Source organism: the organism of the source record quoted next, unplaced genomic scaffold (genome assembly GCF_019419815.1).
Source record: "Pyrus x bretschneideri cultivar Hongxiangsu unplaced genomic scaffold, Pyrus_bretschneideri_v1 Contig1, whole genome shotgun sequence".
NCBI classification, from domain to species: domain Eukaryota; kingdom Viridiplantae; phylum Streptophyta; class Magnoliopsida; order Rosales; family Rosaceae; genus Pyrus; species Pyrus x bretschneideri.
The window spans coordinates 10,214,621-10,233,250 of NW_025999390.1; the positions used below are offsets into that span (position 1 = coordinate 10,214,621).

Consider the following 18,630-nt stretch of genomic DNA (forward strand, 5'->3'; position numbering starts at 1 on the left):
CTATACTTGGTACAGTTTCCGGGTGTTTGTCCTCAAACTTGCAACTGGTTGTTTCGCCTGGATCACAGTCAATTCTGTTATTGCCAGATTCATCATAGCAGAGGGCGACTTGGGCCAAATATATTAATTTCTTGCTCTGCTTCTGGATTTGTTGATAGCATCTGATATTGACGGAATGTCCACCAGTTTCGGACTCAATTGCCTTTGTTATCTGATCGATGGAGTACAATTTGTATAACGACATCTTTGGCTGAAGTGGTTGGGGTACAATATTAGCCTTCTGCAGGATTTGAGCTATATCAAAATCATGGTACGTCGCTAGGGTCTTCCGGAAGTACTCGGTCTTCGGGAACACGTTGTCGGAGCACTTTCCGTGCTTATCATACTCTCTTTGCCAGAATTCGACATGCTTCCCTTTTTTCAAATACATATCAACACATCGCCATATGAGGAAATGCGATGAAGAGCCAGATCATTGAATTTTAAGACATACTCATCAGCACACAACAGCATGCTAGCAAACTTTTCAAGGCACCTATCCAATATTGAAAAGAGATCCTCAAAGAAACTGCCGCCAATGAAACACCCAGATATTGAGGTGCAGAGAGAACAATAGAGGGACATCCAGAGTGTGATAACTTGTTCAAGCTCAACCTGTATGTGATGTGAAGCATGAGATTCTTTTGAGGGGCTTCCAAGCTCTGCAGACATAAAGTATTTCGGAGTACAGGAGCATACAACTAGTGGATAGGACAACAGATCGCACATGGCAAAACAACATTTGCAGTCAGACTCCATTTTCAATGACGAAAAATCCTTCATATCATCAATGTAGAACTTCAAACCTTCTGCCACTGCAATCCACATCCTTAAGCAGCTAGGACCACTGTGCTTGTACAATAATCCAGTAGTGACAACTAGGCTTTCCAGGGGATCAAACATTGATAACAGATATTTGAAATAATTCTGCATTCTCTGAAGATTGATGTCTGTTTTGGGTTCGGTCATTGTTGACTGAACCACTAAGCAGAAGTAAAGTACACTTAAATAAACCATTGGTGAAACCATATCCATGTAAGCGTTAGTGACACCGGATTTTGCACATCCAATGTCAACTAATATTTGGTGGTTATCAATACACTTGATGTCAAATGGCACCCTGTAAATAGGGAATCCCACTATAGTATGTTCAATCTCCTCACAGACAGCCTCCACCAACTGAAGCGATATGTGATGTAAGTCACAATAACATAAGCAAGTGAGTACCTTGGAAAGATTTAGCGGAGGGGGTAATATTGTAGACCTAGTGTTCAATAAACACCTCTCTGACATATCCCTCTCCCTCTTATCAGAGCTAAGGAGTCTTCTATATACTGAAGGAGCCCATATATGCGATAACAGCCTGTCACAATAACATAAGGCATATTCAGAAGAATTAGTATGAAAACAACACTATTTTAAACGCATGATACTTGCGATGTATTACCTGAATAGCCTCAAAAGTAGTCGACAAAGAACTGATAGGATTGTCAATGGCATGAACAATTGCAAGCAAAAGAGAATGGAAAGGGGCAGCTAAAAGTGGTGTACTCAATTGTTGGATAGATATGCACCACACCCCTAAATTGCAAACAGACTGCAGTTATGAAATCAGCAGGTTACTATTCGGACACGCGAAAAAACAAAAACTAAAAACACAAAAAGATCATCGCTTGTAGTAATAAATTCCCGTCAATATAAAGAAATAACCTTCATTTTTGTGGTTGTAAGGAGCTTTGCCAGTGAATCTAAAACAAATTTGACATCATCCGCTGCGAAACAAAGAAATTGGTGACAGAAATTTGGTTATCAGTTTAAGCTCAGCTGCATAAAAAGTTCAAAATTTTAATTTCAAACGAATCAGAATTTTGAGTGGCTACATGTACCTGCGATTTCGGCGACGATGGACGGATGATATATCATGAAGCCCAAGCATTCCAATGCCTGAGTTGCACTGCAAATTTTTTAAATAAAAAAGAAAAATCCAAGACGTATTCAGTTAAACCACACCATTAAAATAAATGAAAAACCCAGAAAAATGAGATTTCGAATCGGAAGAACTCACATTTCTTCGTCATTGTTCCGAACATCGGCGACGGTCGGACGGATGCAAGCATTTGAATTGAATCGTGGCAGTCGGAGGATTGCTGCTGGAGGTGTAAGAGGATGGAGTAGGCGAATGACTTGTTTGCTTTGGTGGCGGCTGAAGAAATCAGATCCCTGATTTCTACGAGCTGGTCTGAAAATCCGGAAATCGTTGCGGTGGGGGAGAGGAAGCAGCAGTGACCAGACTACCGGTAGCATGTGAGGTGAAACCCTAATATCGCACTGGATTTTTGGAATTGGGAGTCTTTTCGCGCCATAGCATTGAAAAGGGTGACGGGTTTAGCAACCTGGGGCCTGTTGGGCTTTAGGCCTAAATAAATGGTAAGAAATATTAAAGTGTTTTTAGAACTAAAAAATATTCCTTTAAAAGCGTTTTTAATCACTAGTACTTGTTAAACGAGTCCTAAGTCCCATGTATTTCTGTGACAGGATTTTTTGAAGTTCCACGACTTTTGGATGGATTTATACGAAAGAGTTTGTGATAAGGTTTCAGGTTTGCTTGTAGCACACATAAACGATAGTTGAGTTTGTAATAAGTTCAATTTCTTCATTATGCGTGAATTTCTCCATATATATATATATATGCATATTACGTACCACAATTTTATGTACATATACATTTGTCGCAATACTTTGTACCCATGAGTTTTTTTCAGATCTACTCTCGACCATGGAGATCATCATGGCTAAAGAGCTATTCATGGCAGGCCTGAGTTTATGGTGTTTGGCTACCAACACCATGTTACACCCGCCCCTGCTTATAAGGATAATTCTGTAATTCTCCCTAAAAATTTATAGAATTATCACTTTGGTCCTCATTTTTGTCACAAAACCAAGATCTGAAATTTAAATTGTTACCCTATCACTTAGACTGCCACGTGGCAGCACCCTAACCCACTTCCCTTTTTCTCTTTTGTCCCCCCCCCCCCTTCCGTGACCTTTTTCTTCTTCTCCTTTTTCTTTTTCTTTTCTTTTCTTTTCTTTTCTTTTGGTTTGTCTGCACTTTTCTTTCTCTCTCTCTCTCAAAAACTCTCTCTTTCCTTTTCTTCTTCTTCTACCCGTGAAAGACACACACACACACCCATTGTTGCACCTGCTTGAGGACACATCCACCATCATCACCAAACCTTAGCTTTCTCTCTCTCTCTCTCCCTTGCTCGCGGTGCCGGAGGACACGAACACTTCCGGCGAGTTTTAGCTTGTTTTTCCGGTTGGGTTTTGGAGTGTTTTGGCACGGGTAAAGGCACCCAAATTTTTCCGGCGAGTGTGTGGTTTCCGAGGGAGTTTCCGGCCACCACAAGCCGTTACACGGCGAACCCAAGGTGCGATTCTTAGCGGAGATTTCGTTACTCCTGTTTGGTACAGCTTGCACCCTCGGTGTACGGTGAGTGGACCCCTTCAAAAAAATGCATGTTTTAATGGTAGAATTGCATACACAGAAAAGCATGACTTTACGATTATGTTTTATGAAACGTTTTGAGATAATATGCTTACTGAGGCTAGTTTGAATTATTACTATTTTTCCTATAACCCATGTTCTTATAGAATATCTGATGGATGACGATATGATATTTAGAACATGTTTAGAACACTTCTTTATAGTATAGATGATGGATGACTTTATACTATGAAGTTGATTTTCAAGATATGTATGTTCACTGATTTTATGCCTACCTAGTGGTCCTTTCCGCTACGGGACGTAGGGATACATCCGGTCCGTCCCGGGCGACGGTTTGATGTTGGCATAGGGCCTGGAGTGTGTTTTCCTCTGACTGTCTGCTCAGAGACGGGGAGCCGGCATGGGGCCTGAAGTGTATTTTCCTCTGACTGTGTGCTCAGAGACGGGGAGCCGGCATGGGGCCTGAAGTGTTATATCGGACATTCACTAGTGTTTATTATTTACGCGATTTATGATTTGAGACATTGCGCGTCATGCTAGATTTCGGAAAACCTATATTTACCATTATACTTGTGTTTTCATAAACCTGGGGGTTAGTATGTTCATAACTGTTTTACTATTACTGTATATATAAACTTGGTCCACTCACCTTTGTTTTGCGCCCCCTTCAGGACCTTGGAACGAGGATTACGATCTAAGCTACGAGGCGTTCCCCTATCAGTGATTTGTATCTTATTCACTCCGCTTCGCCACCTATTGTAATAGCACTTCTTTATTCTGAGTTCTGCTTGTACTCTGTATTAGAATTATGCTCTGGGCGTGCTGTGGGTTTACCTAATTTCTTTTTTAGAGGTTGAACTTTTATTTGGGTTTTTAGTCTTTATTGCGTACTTTAGTTTATTTTCTCAGCTTTTGTTTTAATTAAATGGTTTCGTCACCCTTCGGGTGTCGGCCAGCACGTGACCATCTCGATGTCTCTAGGACCTCGGGGTCGGGGCGTGTCAGATTGGTATCAGAGCATGGTTAGTTCAGAGCATACTTAGGATTTCATTCCACCATTTGGTAGTCATATTTCTCATTACCTTCTTAATCTCCAATTATTCTAAATCTTTCTTGCCTCTTTTCAGAATTATGGATCCCACTGGTGGGAATGTGCCTCGTCGAACTCGTTCTGGTTTAGGGGGAGGAATTCAGCAGTTAACTAATGCTATACGTAATGCTTTCACTAATCGACCGAGTCGCACGTATATTGAGATTGCACGGAGCCATGGTATTCCAGATCTTAACGTAGTTGGGGCTTGTCCGGAGGCCGAGGAGTGGCTTGAGCAGGTGGAGGACACTTTGGAGAGCATGAGATGCCCGCAAAATGAGTGGGTGGACACTGCAACGTATTTTATGAAAGGGGACGCTAAACTTTGGTGGAAATCGGTGAGGCCTCGTCCACCTAATGATCCAATGAATTGGGTTGACTTCAGGAAGGCTTTCAGCGCTTATTTCTTGAGTCCCAGTTATCAGCTTAGGATGAGGCAACAATTCTTGGAGTTTCGCCAGGGCGATTTGAGTATCACGGAGGTAGACTGTACTTTTCGGCGCCTGGCGAGACATCACTCAGGGACTTATGGAAACCCAGGTGAAATGATGGTCCAGTTACTGATTTGCTTGAACCCTGATTATCGTGAAGCAGTGGCAGCAATAAGGCACAGCAGTTACGAAGAGATGATTGAGACTTGCTTAAGGATTGAACAGTCTAGGTGGGAGACTGAGCATCAGGCACAGGCACAGGCACAGGCGCAGGCGCAGTTACAGTTTCAGGGACCACCAAGGTATCAAGACCGACCTCGGTACCAGAACCAGAGGGGTCGTGGATTTCGATCTCGGAGCGTGAGAGAAGCTGCTAGTTCGTCTAATTATGCTGGCCCTCGACATTCTTTTTCCTTTAAACGTCAAGGCCAGGGTTCAGGTTCTTCTAGCGAAGGCTCAGGCAATGAATCTGGGAGAAGATCCTTCAGTCACTTCAGATCCCCCATTACGTGCCACAGGTGTGGAGGCACGGGACATATTGCTAGATATTGCCCATCTGAGCGACCCGCCGAGAGTTATGCTTCTGCGCCGAGTTACAGTGGAGGGAGTAACCCGAGCTCCAGTTATGGTGGCAATTTTACTCGAAGCGACGTGGGAAACGGAAGACTTGATGAGAAATCAGTATCCGTTTTTATTTACTTAAGGTTGTAAATTTCGAGGACGAAATTTCTATAAGGGGGGTAGATTGTTACACCCGCCCCTGCTTATAAGGATAATTCTGTAATTCTCCCTAAAAATTTATAGAATTATCACTTTGGTCCTCATTTTTGTCACAAAACCAAGATCTGAAATTTAAATTGTTACCCTATCACTTAGACTGCCACGTGGCAGCACCCTAACCCACTTCCCTTTTTCTCTTTTGTCCCCCCCCCTTCCGTGACCTTTTTCTTCTTCTCCTTTTTCTTTTTCTTTTCTTTTCTTTTCTTTTCTTTTGGTTTGTCTGCACTTTTCTTTCTCTCTCTCTCTCAAAAACTCTCTCTTTCCTTTTCTTCTTCTTCTACCCGTGAAAGACACACACACACACCCATTGTTGCACCTGCTTGAGGACACATCCACCATCATCACCAAACCTTAGCTTTCTCTCTCTCTCTCTCCCTTGCTCGCGGTGCCGGAGGACACGAACACTTCCGGCGAGTTTTAGCTTGTTTTTCCGGTTGGGTTTTGGAGTGTTTTGGCACGGGTAAAGGCACCCAAATTTTTCCGGCGAGTGTGTGGTTTCCGAGGGAGTTTCCGGCCACCACAAGCCGTTACACGGCGAACCCAAGGTGCGATTCTTAGCGGAGATTTCGTTACTCCTGTTTGGTACAGCTTGCACCCTCGGTGTACGGTGAGTGGACCCCTTCAAAAAAATGCATGTTTTAATGGTAGAATTGCATACACAGAAAAGCATGACTTTACGATTATGTTTTATGAAACGTTTTGAGATAATATGCTTACTGAGGCTAGTTTGAATTATTACTATTTTTCCTATAACCCATGTTCTTATAGAATATCTGATGGATGACGATATGATATTTAGAACATGTTTAGAACACTTCTTTATAGTATAGATGATGGATGACTTTATACTATGAAGTTGATTTTCAAGATATGTATGTTCACTGATTTTATGCCTACCTAGTGGTCCTTTCCGCTACGGGACGTAGGGATACATCCGGTCCGTCCCGGGCGATGGTTTGGTGTTGGCATAGGGCCTGGAGTGTGTTTTCCTCTGACTGTCTGCTCAGAGACGGGGAGCCGGCATGGGGCCTGAAGTGTATTTTCCTCTGACTGTGTGCTCAGAGACGGGGAGCCGGCATGGGGCCTGAAGTGTTATATCGGACATTCACTAGTGTTTATTATTTACGCGATTTATGATTTGAGACATTGCGCGTCATGCTAGATTTCGGAAAACCTATATTTACCATTATACTTGTGTTTTCATAAACCTGGGGGTTAGTATGTTCATAACTGTTTTACTATTACTGTATATATAAACTTGGTCCACTCACCTTTGTTTTGCGCCCCCTTCAGGACCTTGGAACGAGGATTACGATCTAAGCTACGAGGCGTTCCCCTACCAGTGATTTGTATCTTATTCACTCCGCTTCGCCACCTATTGTAATAGCACTTCTTTATTCTGAGTTCTGCTTGTACTCTGTATTAGAATTATGCTCTGGGCGTGCTGTGGGTTTACCTAATTTCTTTTTTAGAGGTTGAACTTTTATTTGGGTTTTTAGTCTTTATTGCGTACTTTAGTTTATTTTCTCAGCTTTTGTTTTAATTAAATGGTTTCGTCACCCTTCGGGTGTCGGCCAGCACGTGACCATCTCGATGTCTCTAGGACCTCGGGGTCGGGGCGTGTCACACCATGATCTTTACTTTCGGCCCTATCAGCCCCACCATCCTTGATATCTCATCTATCCTTGGGACTTCCCCATCTAGTCTCCCAATAGATGCTACCCTTGCCGGGTGCCCGTCGAACCTCGACCTAAAAGCGTTGTTCAACGAACGGGTCGTCGAGACACTCAACCGAGGAGATCGAGAGCCTTCGAAAGAAGAGGTTCAAAAGCTACACAAGAACTTCTTCAACTACAACACTCTCATTCTCCACTTCACCGGCCGAGGCAAGGAGAGCATTAGGAAGGGAGAACATAAAGCCTTCCTATTCTACTGGTACAACAAATTCATCTGTTGTACCCCTTGGGTTAAATTTCATGTCTTATGGAACAAGTATGGCCATATAAGCGGAGTCACTCGAATTTCATCTATTGTCCCGGATCAAGGTGATGGTAGCATCGCTACTCCGTTAGGTCAAACTCTTCACAGAGTTGTTAAGTCATGACCAAACTTTTGAGGTAACGTTATTCCGATCAGCCTTTCTCCAGCTTTAGAATACGTACTGTTTGGTCTTCTATCTTTGTATATGATCCAATTTCGTATAATGTAGCAGAGACAATTCAGACTCAGTGGTGCAATCTTGAATGTCATGCAAAAAAATTTGTAATGATGATGAATACTGTTTGTTTCCTAATCGATGAATAGAGTTTAATCTGTCAATCTATTTGAAGTAAGAAGTGTTGAGGAAAAACACAGGTAAGCTTATGGGCCCGGGGCAGAGTTCAAAAGCCATCTTTGGTGACGTTGTTTTGGGAAAACATCACCTCCAAATTTAGTATTTGTATAGATTTTCACCGCAATATCCGGAATACCACCTTACTCCGGTAATAGGTATTAAATATTAAGCTAATGGAAAACCTTTTGCCCTAGACTCACGGTAATGCATTGACCAGATTAAGGTTGAGGAAGTGTCGGATCATACCCGGAATGACCTCCAAATTTAAATGTTAGTCTAACATGTTTAAGTTGTCTTTGTTTTTTGATTTCGTTTGTTCTTTCACCTTGCCCCCATTCCAAGTCAGAGGATTTCAATAGTGCAACATGTCACCAAGAAGGGGCTTCCTTCTCAGTCCGAATTGTGTGTCCATCTTTAGTGATTCTTAAACGAAAGTTTGTTAGGAATTTGGTCGGCTGCATGTGGGTCAAAAATATTTTTTAAATCCTTTTGTCAAATCCTATGCATCGGACTCGTGGACTTTGAATGTCGTTTTCGGTTTCTCTGAATGTGTCACACATATTGCATGTGGTGATGACCGGTTGTTGTTTGGATGGGATATTTTGCATGCGTGCAATATCCCTTTTGTGCACCTCGTTGCGTTATGGTCTTGGTAGTTACTATATTTTACTTGGTCATCAGGCATTGTTGGTTTATAGTAATGTCTGTGTAATCACTTACCACTCCACTCTCTCTTATTTACCCACCATCACTTCTCTCTTCATTTCTCACCGAATCTCTCTCTCTCTCTCTCTCTCTCTCTCTCTCCACTCTCTCTTGTATTTTGTGTATAATGCTAGCAGAAAAAGTGACAGTGGAGGTTATCCAGAGAAATATATTGGCGCTAATACTAGATGATATTCATGCGGAGGTTGAGATAGAAGGGCCTCAATTTTGGTAGATTTTAGATGTTGTTATCTTGTAAAATGTTAGACAACTTCATTCACTCAGTATATATTACCTAGTTAAACTCATTCGAATTTCTCTTCATATATTGTTTCTAATCTTAGTACCTCACCCAATTCATGAATTTGAGTTAAGGTCTTTTTTTTGTTCTTTTTCTTTTCTTCTTTTCAAATTTCTTCTCAACTGATGCAGTTTAAGGTTTATTAATTATAGATCGATATAATTAGTATGTGAGTGGGCAAGAATCCGGATGTAATTCGTGTAAAAAGAAAAAAAAATTCAATTCTTTTTAAATAATTTTGGTATAGGGCACGATTACACAGAAGTGCCCAATCAGTTGAAAAGGACTGTCAGACCTATCAGAATGAAGGCACAAATTAGGCTCTATAATGCTTTGCCTTGATAACACAAACAACTATATTGTGCCCTTCGGCCAAAGGACACACTCATAAAGGGCACACATAAAATTATTGTTGCTACATTGTTGCTATTTGTCTACAAGCACATATGTTGGTGCTCTTTGGCCTCAAAGGGCACACAATAATTTATTGTGTGCAGTGCCCATATTTTTTGTAGTGTGCCAAGTGCTATGCATATATATGCAACCGGAGAGCTTGTCTAACGACCGATTTCAGCAATCTTGGTCCAAGATTTCAGAGATCTGTCATCGTAGTCTATTTCATACAATGCAAAGTGAGTTATGCGGAAGGTCAAGCTAGTAATGCTCTCGTCGAGAATATTAACAATTTCTCCAGCTTTTTTCCTTTCTTCTTCCGTCAACTTCCCATAGAGGAGACTCAAATATGGCATAGAACCTGCATCAAATATTGCAGACACGCAGATTACATACGTACATTCCCGTCAACACTTTAAGAAATTAAGTCACTGTAAACAACAACTTACTGTTGTAGAAACCGAAATGGTAGCTCCAACTTTGGGCATTTTCAAACAACTAAGAAAAGAAGGTGTAATGATAAGTGAGTCTATTCAAGCTCAAACCAAAACGAGAAAGATGAAAAGGAAACAAAACATCAAGAAAATGAATATGTATTAACAAGTGATCGAGAAAATATATACCTCTCGATCCATCAATAATGAAACACACTGGTGATAGTAATTCTTAGTAACCACCCGATCAACTTTAGCAATGATGTCATCCATAGGAGCAAATCTAAACTTGTTAAGGGCATCCTCACGACTCATCATCTGGATGGATCCCAAGATGGGGATGTGCGGTTCGATCTCCGGCCCACCAAACTCTGCCTGGAGGCCCTCCATCACCTTCTTGATTCTATGGGAAACATCAGCCGGTGGAATGGCCCAAACCAAATACGAGTACAACCTCCGGCAACTTTCCCTCTTCCCGTCTACCACCACCATCGCATCTTCATCTTTATCTGAGCAAGTATTCTCTATGCTCTTAAGCTTGTGGCTGCGTCCCATGACCGAAACTATGCTATTCACATAAACAACAATATTGTCTTTATCTTCTGTTTCAATGGGAATATGCTTAAGCTTTTTGGTACAAAGATTAAAGAAAACTACGTGTCCATCACTGTCAACCATAATACACTCATCGCCCCACAATGCCACAGGTCTAGACCTACGTATCTGATCATCTGTGCCCTCAATAATCAAGTGTTTTGTCCAAGCACCACTAAAGTCATCATCCATCACCCACATTTCATAAGGTTCAGGATATCGACGATGGTCCACACCAAGGGCAAAAAAAGCAACTGATTCATTCCAAACAGTAAGCTTCAAATAGAGGTGATTCGACTGGACAAACTGTTGGAGCTCAGATGGTAAGGGTATACCGTGAAATACCTCACGACTTGTATCGAAGGAAATGATCAATATCCCATTTGCATGGAATCGATGCTCAACTGCGTCAAATCGAAATAATTCCTTATCTTGCTCAATTCCCAGCCAATAACACATTCCCTTGAAGTACATCTGGAAATCCTCAGGCCAAAACAAAGTAGTTTCGGTTTCTAAAGAATCTGTGTTGATCTCTTCCCAAAAATCACAACCCATGGTGTATACTACTGCTCTGTGCCGACTAAGAAATGTCCGGCAGCGTTCATCTACCTCTTGAAAATAAGTAGTAAAGGTCACAACTTTGTACTCGTTAGACATGGGATCATAGCCAAATCCAGTATGAAAACCAGTTTCGAGATGGTCTTGCCCATCGTAATCATCCGGCTGGTGCAAGGGCCACATTGGAAGGCATGGCTCATCAGGAATACGATTGAATTCCCCAATTCCAGGATTGCATAAAACTAGGCTACTCTCACTAGATAGTAAAACGATGCCATTGCAGTGGCCTTGGATACGAAATTGTTGTTCCGGCACTCCGATATTTTGAATCAAAGATTGAGGAATAATGATGTCCTGGACACCAACAAGAGAGCAGCTATTGCTATGCTCGTCATCAGTATTATCATCGTCTTTGAAAAACTCAAGAAATGATAATACTTCTTCAGTCTCCTCCTTCTTAGTGGTGCTGTTAGACTTGGGGTCCTCCTCCTCCTCCTCATGCTGCTGCTGCACTACTAATCGCGCCAAAAAGACGTGGAGAGTGGTGAGATTGTTGTTCGCGGAGTTGGAGAGGTGCTTTGACACGAAACCCGGATTGTTGATGAGAGCAGACCACCATTTAGAGACACATTTGAATCGCATCAGAGTTTTGGGAGGCAGAGTTAGTAGGATTTTCACCAACATATCTTGTCCCATTTTCATTTTGCTGCTGCAACACTACTCGCGCTCTCCCTCTAACGATAAACAATAAATTATGAAAACTTTTTAATTAAGATTTCTAAGAAGAAAAATTCACAAACAGTAAACTGATTCAGATTTTAGATCAAATCTTTGATTAATTCTCGGAAGCAAGGTCCAATTACATACGTCCTGATCTGCGTGTGTGCTTATCATCACCATAGAAACTGATTAGGATTAGTAAGTAAAGATTTTAATTAATTGTTGCAGAAATTACCGGAGATGAAAGAGACCCCCGCCGGAGAAGTAGTCGATGGAGGCCGCACCTGCTGGTTTTGTGTTCTGCTCTACGACCGTGATGATAGACCGAGTGTGGGAGATGCGTTTCTTGAACCCTCTACCTCAAAAGTTGGGCCCACATAATATCCTCCATTGCTTTCTTTGTAGGCCTCATGGAACATGTTATTTGATTTTAACCCGAGTTCATTTCTTCTGTCACATCGTGTCAACATGGTATAATGTGGATTATGCCTTGATTTTAGCTTGCATTATACTGTGAAGATACATTATTTGGAAAAAAAATGTATAATATTTGCATTTCTTAGAGTAGATCTGAATCATGTCAATTTTAATGTATTGAGATATGCATTCATTGTATCTATATTTTGGGTAAATATCAATTTACTACCCTCAAGTTTTATGGTTTTCAACATTTGGTACATGAAGATTTTTTCATCCCAGAGTCATACCTAAAGTGTTAATTTTAGAACAGTCTCATACATCCGTTAATGGAACCCCTAACTGGAGTTAATTATAAAAAGTGGAAGCAAGATTTGGAGATAGTGCTTGGTGTGATGGACTGGGATCTAGCACTAAGAACTGAGGAACTATCGGTGCCCACTGAATGAAGCAGAGCAAGCCAGATATCCAAGCATGAGAAATGGGAAAGGTGCAACAGGATTTGCTTGATGATTATTAAGAGATCAATGATCGAAGTGGTGCGTGGTGGTTTTCCAAAGACATCAAATGCATATGACTTCTTGAAATCGATTGAAGAAAGGTACAATGAGTCAGACGAGTGAAACTAGGAACCTTATGAATTTATTGACAACCATGAGGTATGATGGTGTTGAGAGTGTGTATGAGTATATTCTGAAAATGATTGATGTTGCTGGAAAACTGAAAACACTAGAGGTACCCATATTTGAAACTTTCCTCGTGCATGTTATTATGAATTCACTCCCTGATACATATACTCAACTCAAAGTGTCTTACAATGCTTTACGTGAGAAATGGGTTGTCAACGAGTTAATCTCCATCTGTGTAAGTAAGGTTACGATGAAAAAGGAGAAAATGGACAAAGAAAAGGATGAAATGGTTAATTTTGTTCAAAGCAGCAATAGAGATGTCAAGGCATCAAACTCGGATGCCGTCAGGAAAGATCATACTAGAAATGTTCACTCGTCTTCCTAAAGGGTTTTTAAACCTAACAGACTTTTGGTTTCCAAATGTTACTTTTGTAAAAAGGTCGGCCATATGAAAAGGAGTTGTCCTAAATATAAGGCATGGCTTGCTAAACAAAAAGCTAAAAAGTGTAAAAAGGTTTTTGCTTGTTTTGAAAGTAATTTGATTGATATACCTAGTAGTGCTTGGTGGCTTGACTCTAGCTCTTCCATTCATGTTACGAACTCATTACAGGACTTCATAACAATGAGAATTCCAAATAAAGATGAAGTCAAGGTATTCATTGGCAATGGGAGAAGGGTTGAAGTCAAGGCTCTAGGCACAGTTAGGCTTAATTTAGATTTTGGTTTTCAATTAGATTTGGAAAATGTCATTTATGTACCTTCGATGAGAAGGAAACTTGTTTCAGTTTCAAGATTAGTTTTGTTAGGGTTTTATTTTACAAAGAATAAGTTTGGCTTCAATATTTTTTATAAATTCTTCCCATATTGGTACCGGATTTTTGGTTGATGGCATGTTTCGATGTTCACTTAAGTATAATCAAGTTATCTTTAGTACTGAGAGCAAAGAAACAAAATCACTTTAGTCGTCAAACTTATTGCATAAAAGGCTTTGTCATATTTCAAAACCAAGGATGGAACTCTTGGTGAAAGATGAAATCTTGCCTCCATTAAATTTTAATGATTTTGATATTTGTGTGGAGTGCATCAAAGGAAAATACGCTAAGTCTAGGAAGGAAGGTTCCGCATGAAGCAAATAACTTTTGGAACTCATTCATAGGGACATTTGTGGTCCTTTTCCAACACAAATTATTGAAGGAAATAAATATTTTATCACTTTCATTGATGATTTTTCAAGATTTTGTTATGTTTATTTAAATCTGAAAAATCTAAAGCCCTAGAAGTTTTTGAAATTTACAAAAAGGAAGTTAAAAACCAATTGGAAAGAAAGATTAAGGTTGTAAGGTCTGATAGGGGAGGTGAGTACTATAGAAAGTATGATCAAACAGGTAGACATCCAGGTCCCTTTGCTTCTTTCTTGCAAAATCATGGTATTGTTGCTTAATATACCACTCCAGGAACTCCCGAGCAAAACAAGGTGGCAGAAAGAAGAAATAGAACACTTTTGACATGGTTCGAAGCATGATAAGCAAGGTAAAACTCCCAGATTTTTTGTGGGCTAAGGCACTGAAGACAACGAGTTACATTCTTAATAGGGTTCCTAGCAAAGCTGTGGAAGAGACTTCTTTCGAGTTATGGGCTGGGAGAAAGCTTTAGTTTAAAACACATTCATGTCTGGGGTTGCCAAGCAAAGGCAAAGATCTACAATCCTAATGGTAAGAAATTAGATTCCAAGGCCATCAGCTGTTACTTCGTGGGTTATGCAGACAGATCCAAGGGTTATAGATTTTATTTCCCTATTACAGCATGAAATTCGTTGAAACTGCAAGGGCAATCTTCTTGGAACGCACTCAAGGTAATGATGACTTTACTTCCAATCCAAACAAGTTCATGTTCGAGGAAGGAAAAGATGTGGTTATCGAGAATCGGGCAGAGATTGAAGATCATAATAAAGTGATTATCGTGGTTGATATTCTTGGGCAAATGACTGATAGTAATGTTGATGACAACCATGAAGATCAACCACACAATAATTATGAATAAGGTGAAAATGTAGAGGTTCAAAATGAGATTGAAGTGCATGCAGATGTCACCAATGAAGCACAATCAATCATGCAGCATGCACAACCAATCATACAACAAGCACAAACATTAATGCAACAACCTACTATTCCATTGAGAAAATCAACTAGGTAGGAAAGTCTAGCACTCTAGAAGATTTTGTTTATTTTGCCGAAAGTGAATCACACTTGTCAAAATTCGAAGACCCTAATTCATTCAAGGAAGCCATGACTAGTGGCGTGGATTGATGCAATGAAAAATGAATTGAGTTCCATGGAAAACAACAATGTTTGGGAATTAGTAGAACCATTTCGGGGCATCAAACCGATAGAGTGTAAATGGGTGTTTAAGACAAAAAGAGATTTGAAATGAAGCATCGAAAGGCATAAGGCGAGGCTAGTTGCGAAGTGATTTACTCAAAGAGAAGGGGTTGATTATAAAGACACGTTTAGTTCAGTATTGATGAAGGATGTATTCAGAGTTATTATGAAAATGGTGGTGCATTTTGACTTGCTTTTACATCAAATGGACGTAAAAACAGCCTTATTGAGTGGTGTTTAGAAGAAGACATTATGGAGGAAGGGAAAGGACACTTAGTTTGTAAATTGAAGAGATCCATTTATGGATTAAAGCAAATGTCGAGGCAGTGGTACTTAAAATTCCATCGAGTAATAAGAAGGCATGGTTTTTTTGAGAATCCCTTTGATGCATGCATTTACTTGAAAATTAATAGGATCAACTCTATTATTTTGGTGCTCTACGTAGATCACATTTTATTGGCCGCGAGCAGAATGAGTCTCTTAAATGACACCAAGTCTTTCATGCAAAACCATTTTGAAATGAATGATTTGGGCGAGGCTGCATATGTTTTGGGTATCGAGATTAAAAGGGACAGGAAATGAGGGTTACTAGGATTGTCGCATAAGGGATATATAGAAAAAGTGTTGAAGAGATATAATATGTCAATGTGTGGAACTACAGAAATGCCGATATCCACGGGAGACAAATTGAGTAAAGAACAGTGTCCTACAAATAACTTAGAGAAAGAAGCCATGCAAGACAAGCCATATGCATCACTAGTTGGGAGCCTAATGTATGCACAAGGCTTGATCTTGCTTTTACAATTAGTGTTTTGGGGAGGTTTCAGTCCAACGCTGATGAGGCACATTGGAATGCAGGTAAGAGAGTATTGAGGTACCTTCAGAGGACTAAATCACACATGTTAGTCTACAAAAGAACTGCTGATCAACTGGTTCTAGAAGGATATAGTGATGCAGATTTTGCAGGTTGTCCCGATGATTTGAAGTCAACTTCTGGTTATGTATTCATGATGGGTGAGGGAGCTATCTCTTGGAGGAGTGTTAAACAAGATATAGTGGCATCGTCAACAATAATGGCTGAGTACTTGTCCTGTTGTGAAGCAATTAATCAAGGAGCCTGGTTGAAGAATTTTATCACAGGTCTCAGAATAGTCGACTTGATCTCAAGGCCAATACAACTTTATTGTGACAACAATGCAGCCATATTCTTTACCAAAAATAACAAAAGGTCCAATGCTACAATAAATTTGGATATTAAGTTCCTTGTTGCTCGTGAGAAGGTGGTAGAGGGCTTGGTTAAAATAGATTACATGGAAACATCTTCCATGATTGCTGATCCATTAACCAAGCCAGTTCCAGTGGTGGTCTTTAAGAAACACATACAGAAGATGAGGGTTTTAGAGAGCCTTGATATCGTGGACTAGTGGGAGCCTATGGTTTGATTACATTATGTTCTTGTTTTCAACCTTAGTTATTTGATAAATGCATTAAAGTTTACAGTTTATCTTAGCTAATAAAGTAATAAACTGCTGGTTGCAGAAGTTTCCCATGTTTGCAGTTTATAGTTATGATACAATACTTTTTTTTTTAACGTGTTATTTCGAAAAAAATTTATATTTAATTGTTATTACAGAAGGCAACTTAAAGGTCTCAATGTGAGACAATGAAGAAGACTAGTTTACTAGTTTTATTAAAGGTGGATTATAATACGAGGTGCATTACAGAAACATTCGAGCATGCATGTTGTATTAATTTTTCATGTCTTGTTGGAGTTTCATGTGTATGATAGTTTCATGATAGTGATTCAGGGCATGTGTGAAAACAAGTGTTGGCTGTAGTGGGAGAATGTAATCTAATTAGAGCTGCACACTTGGTTTATCACGTGCTTAAATGATTGAAGTCATAAGAGATTGGGATAGACTAGACTTGTAAAGCTATCAGGGAATGTTTTTTTATCTAATATAAAGTTGACAGTAATCCTGGTATGAATAGGTTTAACTATTCTGGTATGATAACTTTGGTTTGTGGTGATAAGGATATTGGTTTATACAAATTGATTAGGATTACGTGATGGGAAGTAACCTAATCAAATACCACCACTAAGGATATATAATAGAGGTCGCTGCATTCACATTGATTACGCAAAACAGAGAGAACAAGCCCCATTGTTTGTTAATTGCATACAATAGTGTTGAGTGTAGAAGAGCTCTTATTTTTCTGCTGCAATGGCTACACAAGGTTAGTGGTTAATTGTATTTGTGATTTGCTTATTTCCACTATTAACTATATTACATGGATTGCTGGGGTTATCTTAAAAGGGTTACATCGACAAGGTTTTAAAAAGGTTCAACATGGCTTCTTGTGGCATTACTGAAATGCCAATTTCAAAGGGTGACAAACTAAGCAAAGAGCAGTGTCCCAAGAGTGAGTTGGAAAGAAGAAACATGGAAGGCAAACCATATGCCTCTCTTGTTGGAAGCTTGATGTATACACAAGTGTGCACAAGACCTGATCTTGCTTTCAGTATTAGTGTTCTTGGAAGGTTTCAATCTGACGCAGGGGTGGCTCACATGAATGTAGCCAAGAGGGTATTGAGGTACCTTCAAAGAACCAAGGATCATATGCTTATTTACAGGAAAACTGATGAGCTTGCGTTAAAAGGGTATAGTGATTCATGTTTTGCTGGATGTCCAGATGACCTTAAGTCTACATCAGGTTATATTTCACTATGGCATGTGGTGTAGTTTCGTGAAGAAGTGTGAAGCAGGCAACAGTGGCAGCCTCTACCATGGTGGCTGAATATCTCTCATGTTGTGAAACTGTCAATCAAGCTATATGGTTGAAAATTTTCATTGCAGGACTTAGTGTAGTGGATACTATTTCGAGACCAATTCAAATTTATTGTGATAACAATGCAGCTATTTTCTTCAGCAAGAACAACAAAAATCATTTGCAACAAGTAATTTAGATATCAAATATTTAATTGATCGAGAGAAAGTGACGGCAAGTTTGGTGAAGATTGATTACTTGGAGACCGGTTCTATGGTTGCAGATCCTTTAAACAAAGCAGTTCCGGTTGTGGTTTTCAAGAAGCATTTTGCAAAGATGGGTCTGTTAGCTAGTTTTGATGATGTTAATTAGTGGAAGCAAGTAAATCCTGGAACGTGTTTTGTTATCAGTTACTAGTTCATATGATAGGTATTTATGAATAAGTATTTCTTCATTGATAAGGTTTCTACACTAACGAAGTCTTAGAAGTTGTGTGGTTGTTTCGAAGTTTTCCCTTTAGATGCACAGCTTTAGTTATGACAGTACATGTAG

The 18,630-nt window shown here is 39.9% G+C and overlaps 4 protein-coding genes and 1 long non-coding RNA gene across 5 annotated transcripts; 3 read left to right on the forward strand and 2 right to left on the reverse strand.

Moving 5' to 3' along the window:
• Positions 1-425: 425 nt before the first annotated feature.
• Positions 426-2,408, reverse strand: LOC125468933 (telomere-associated protein RIF1-like). Its single transcript, XM_048565758.1, has 5 exons — positions 2,105-2,408; positions 1,926-1,993; positions 1,750-1,811; positions 1,487-1,636; positions 426-1,402 (listed from the first exon to the last, which is right to left on the reverse strand). The coding sequence occupies exons 1-5, from the start codon at positions 2,341-2,343 to the stop codon at positions 1,367-1,369; spliced, it is 555 nt and encodes a 184-aa protein (XP_048421715.1). The 5' UTR covers positions 2,344-2,408; the 3' UTR covers positions 426-1,366.
• Positions 2,409-3,152: 744 nt separating this feature from the next.
• Positions 3,153-5,776, forward strand: LOC125470449. Its single transcript, XM_048569680.1, has 3 exons — positions 3,153-3,529; positions 4,216-4,302; positions 4,672-5,776. The coding sequence occupies exon 3, from the start codon at positions 4,676-4,678 to the stop codon at positions 5,774-5,776; it is 1,101 nt and encodes a 366-aa protein (XP_048425637.1). The 5' UTR covers positions 3,153-3,529; positions 4,216-4,302; positions 4,672-4,675.
• A 50-nt stretch (positions 5,777-5,826) lies between these two features.
• On the forward strand, positions 5,827-7,471 carry LOC125477661. Its single transcript, XR_007258697.1, has 2 exons — positions 5,827-6,452; positions 7,139-7,471. It is a non-coding gene; the product is annotated as an uncharacterized LOC125477661 (long non-coding RNA).
• A 1,940-nt stretch (positions 7,472-9,411) lies between these two features.
• Positions 9,412-12,283, reverse strand: LOC125477670 (F-box/kelch-repeat protein At3g06240-like). The gene is made up of 4 exons (XM_048585063.1): positions 12,121-12,283; positions 10,203-11,899; positions 10,029-10,077; positions 9,412-9,940 (listed from the first exon to the last, which is right to left on the reverse strand). The coding sequence occupies exons 2-4, from the start codon at positions 11,865-11,867 to the stop codon at positions 9,744-9,746; spliced, it is 1,911 nt and encodes a 636-aa protein (XP_048441020.1). The 5' UTR covers positions 11,868-11,899; positions 12,121-12,283; the 3' UTR covers positions 9,412-9,743.
• Positions 12,284-17,660: 5,377 nt separating this feature from the next.
• On the forward strand, positions 17,661-18,450 carry LOC125470677 (secreted RxLR effector protein 161-like). Its single transcript, XM_048570201.1, has 2 exons — positions 17,661-18,024; positions 18,362-18,450. Exons 1-2 carry the CDS (start codon positions 17,661-17,663, stop codon positions 18,448-18,450), a joined length of 453 nt encoding a protein of 150 aa, XP_048426158.1.
• The last annotated feature ends 180 nt before the right edge of the window (positions 18,451-18,630 follow it).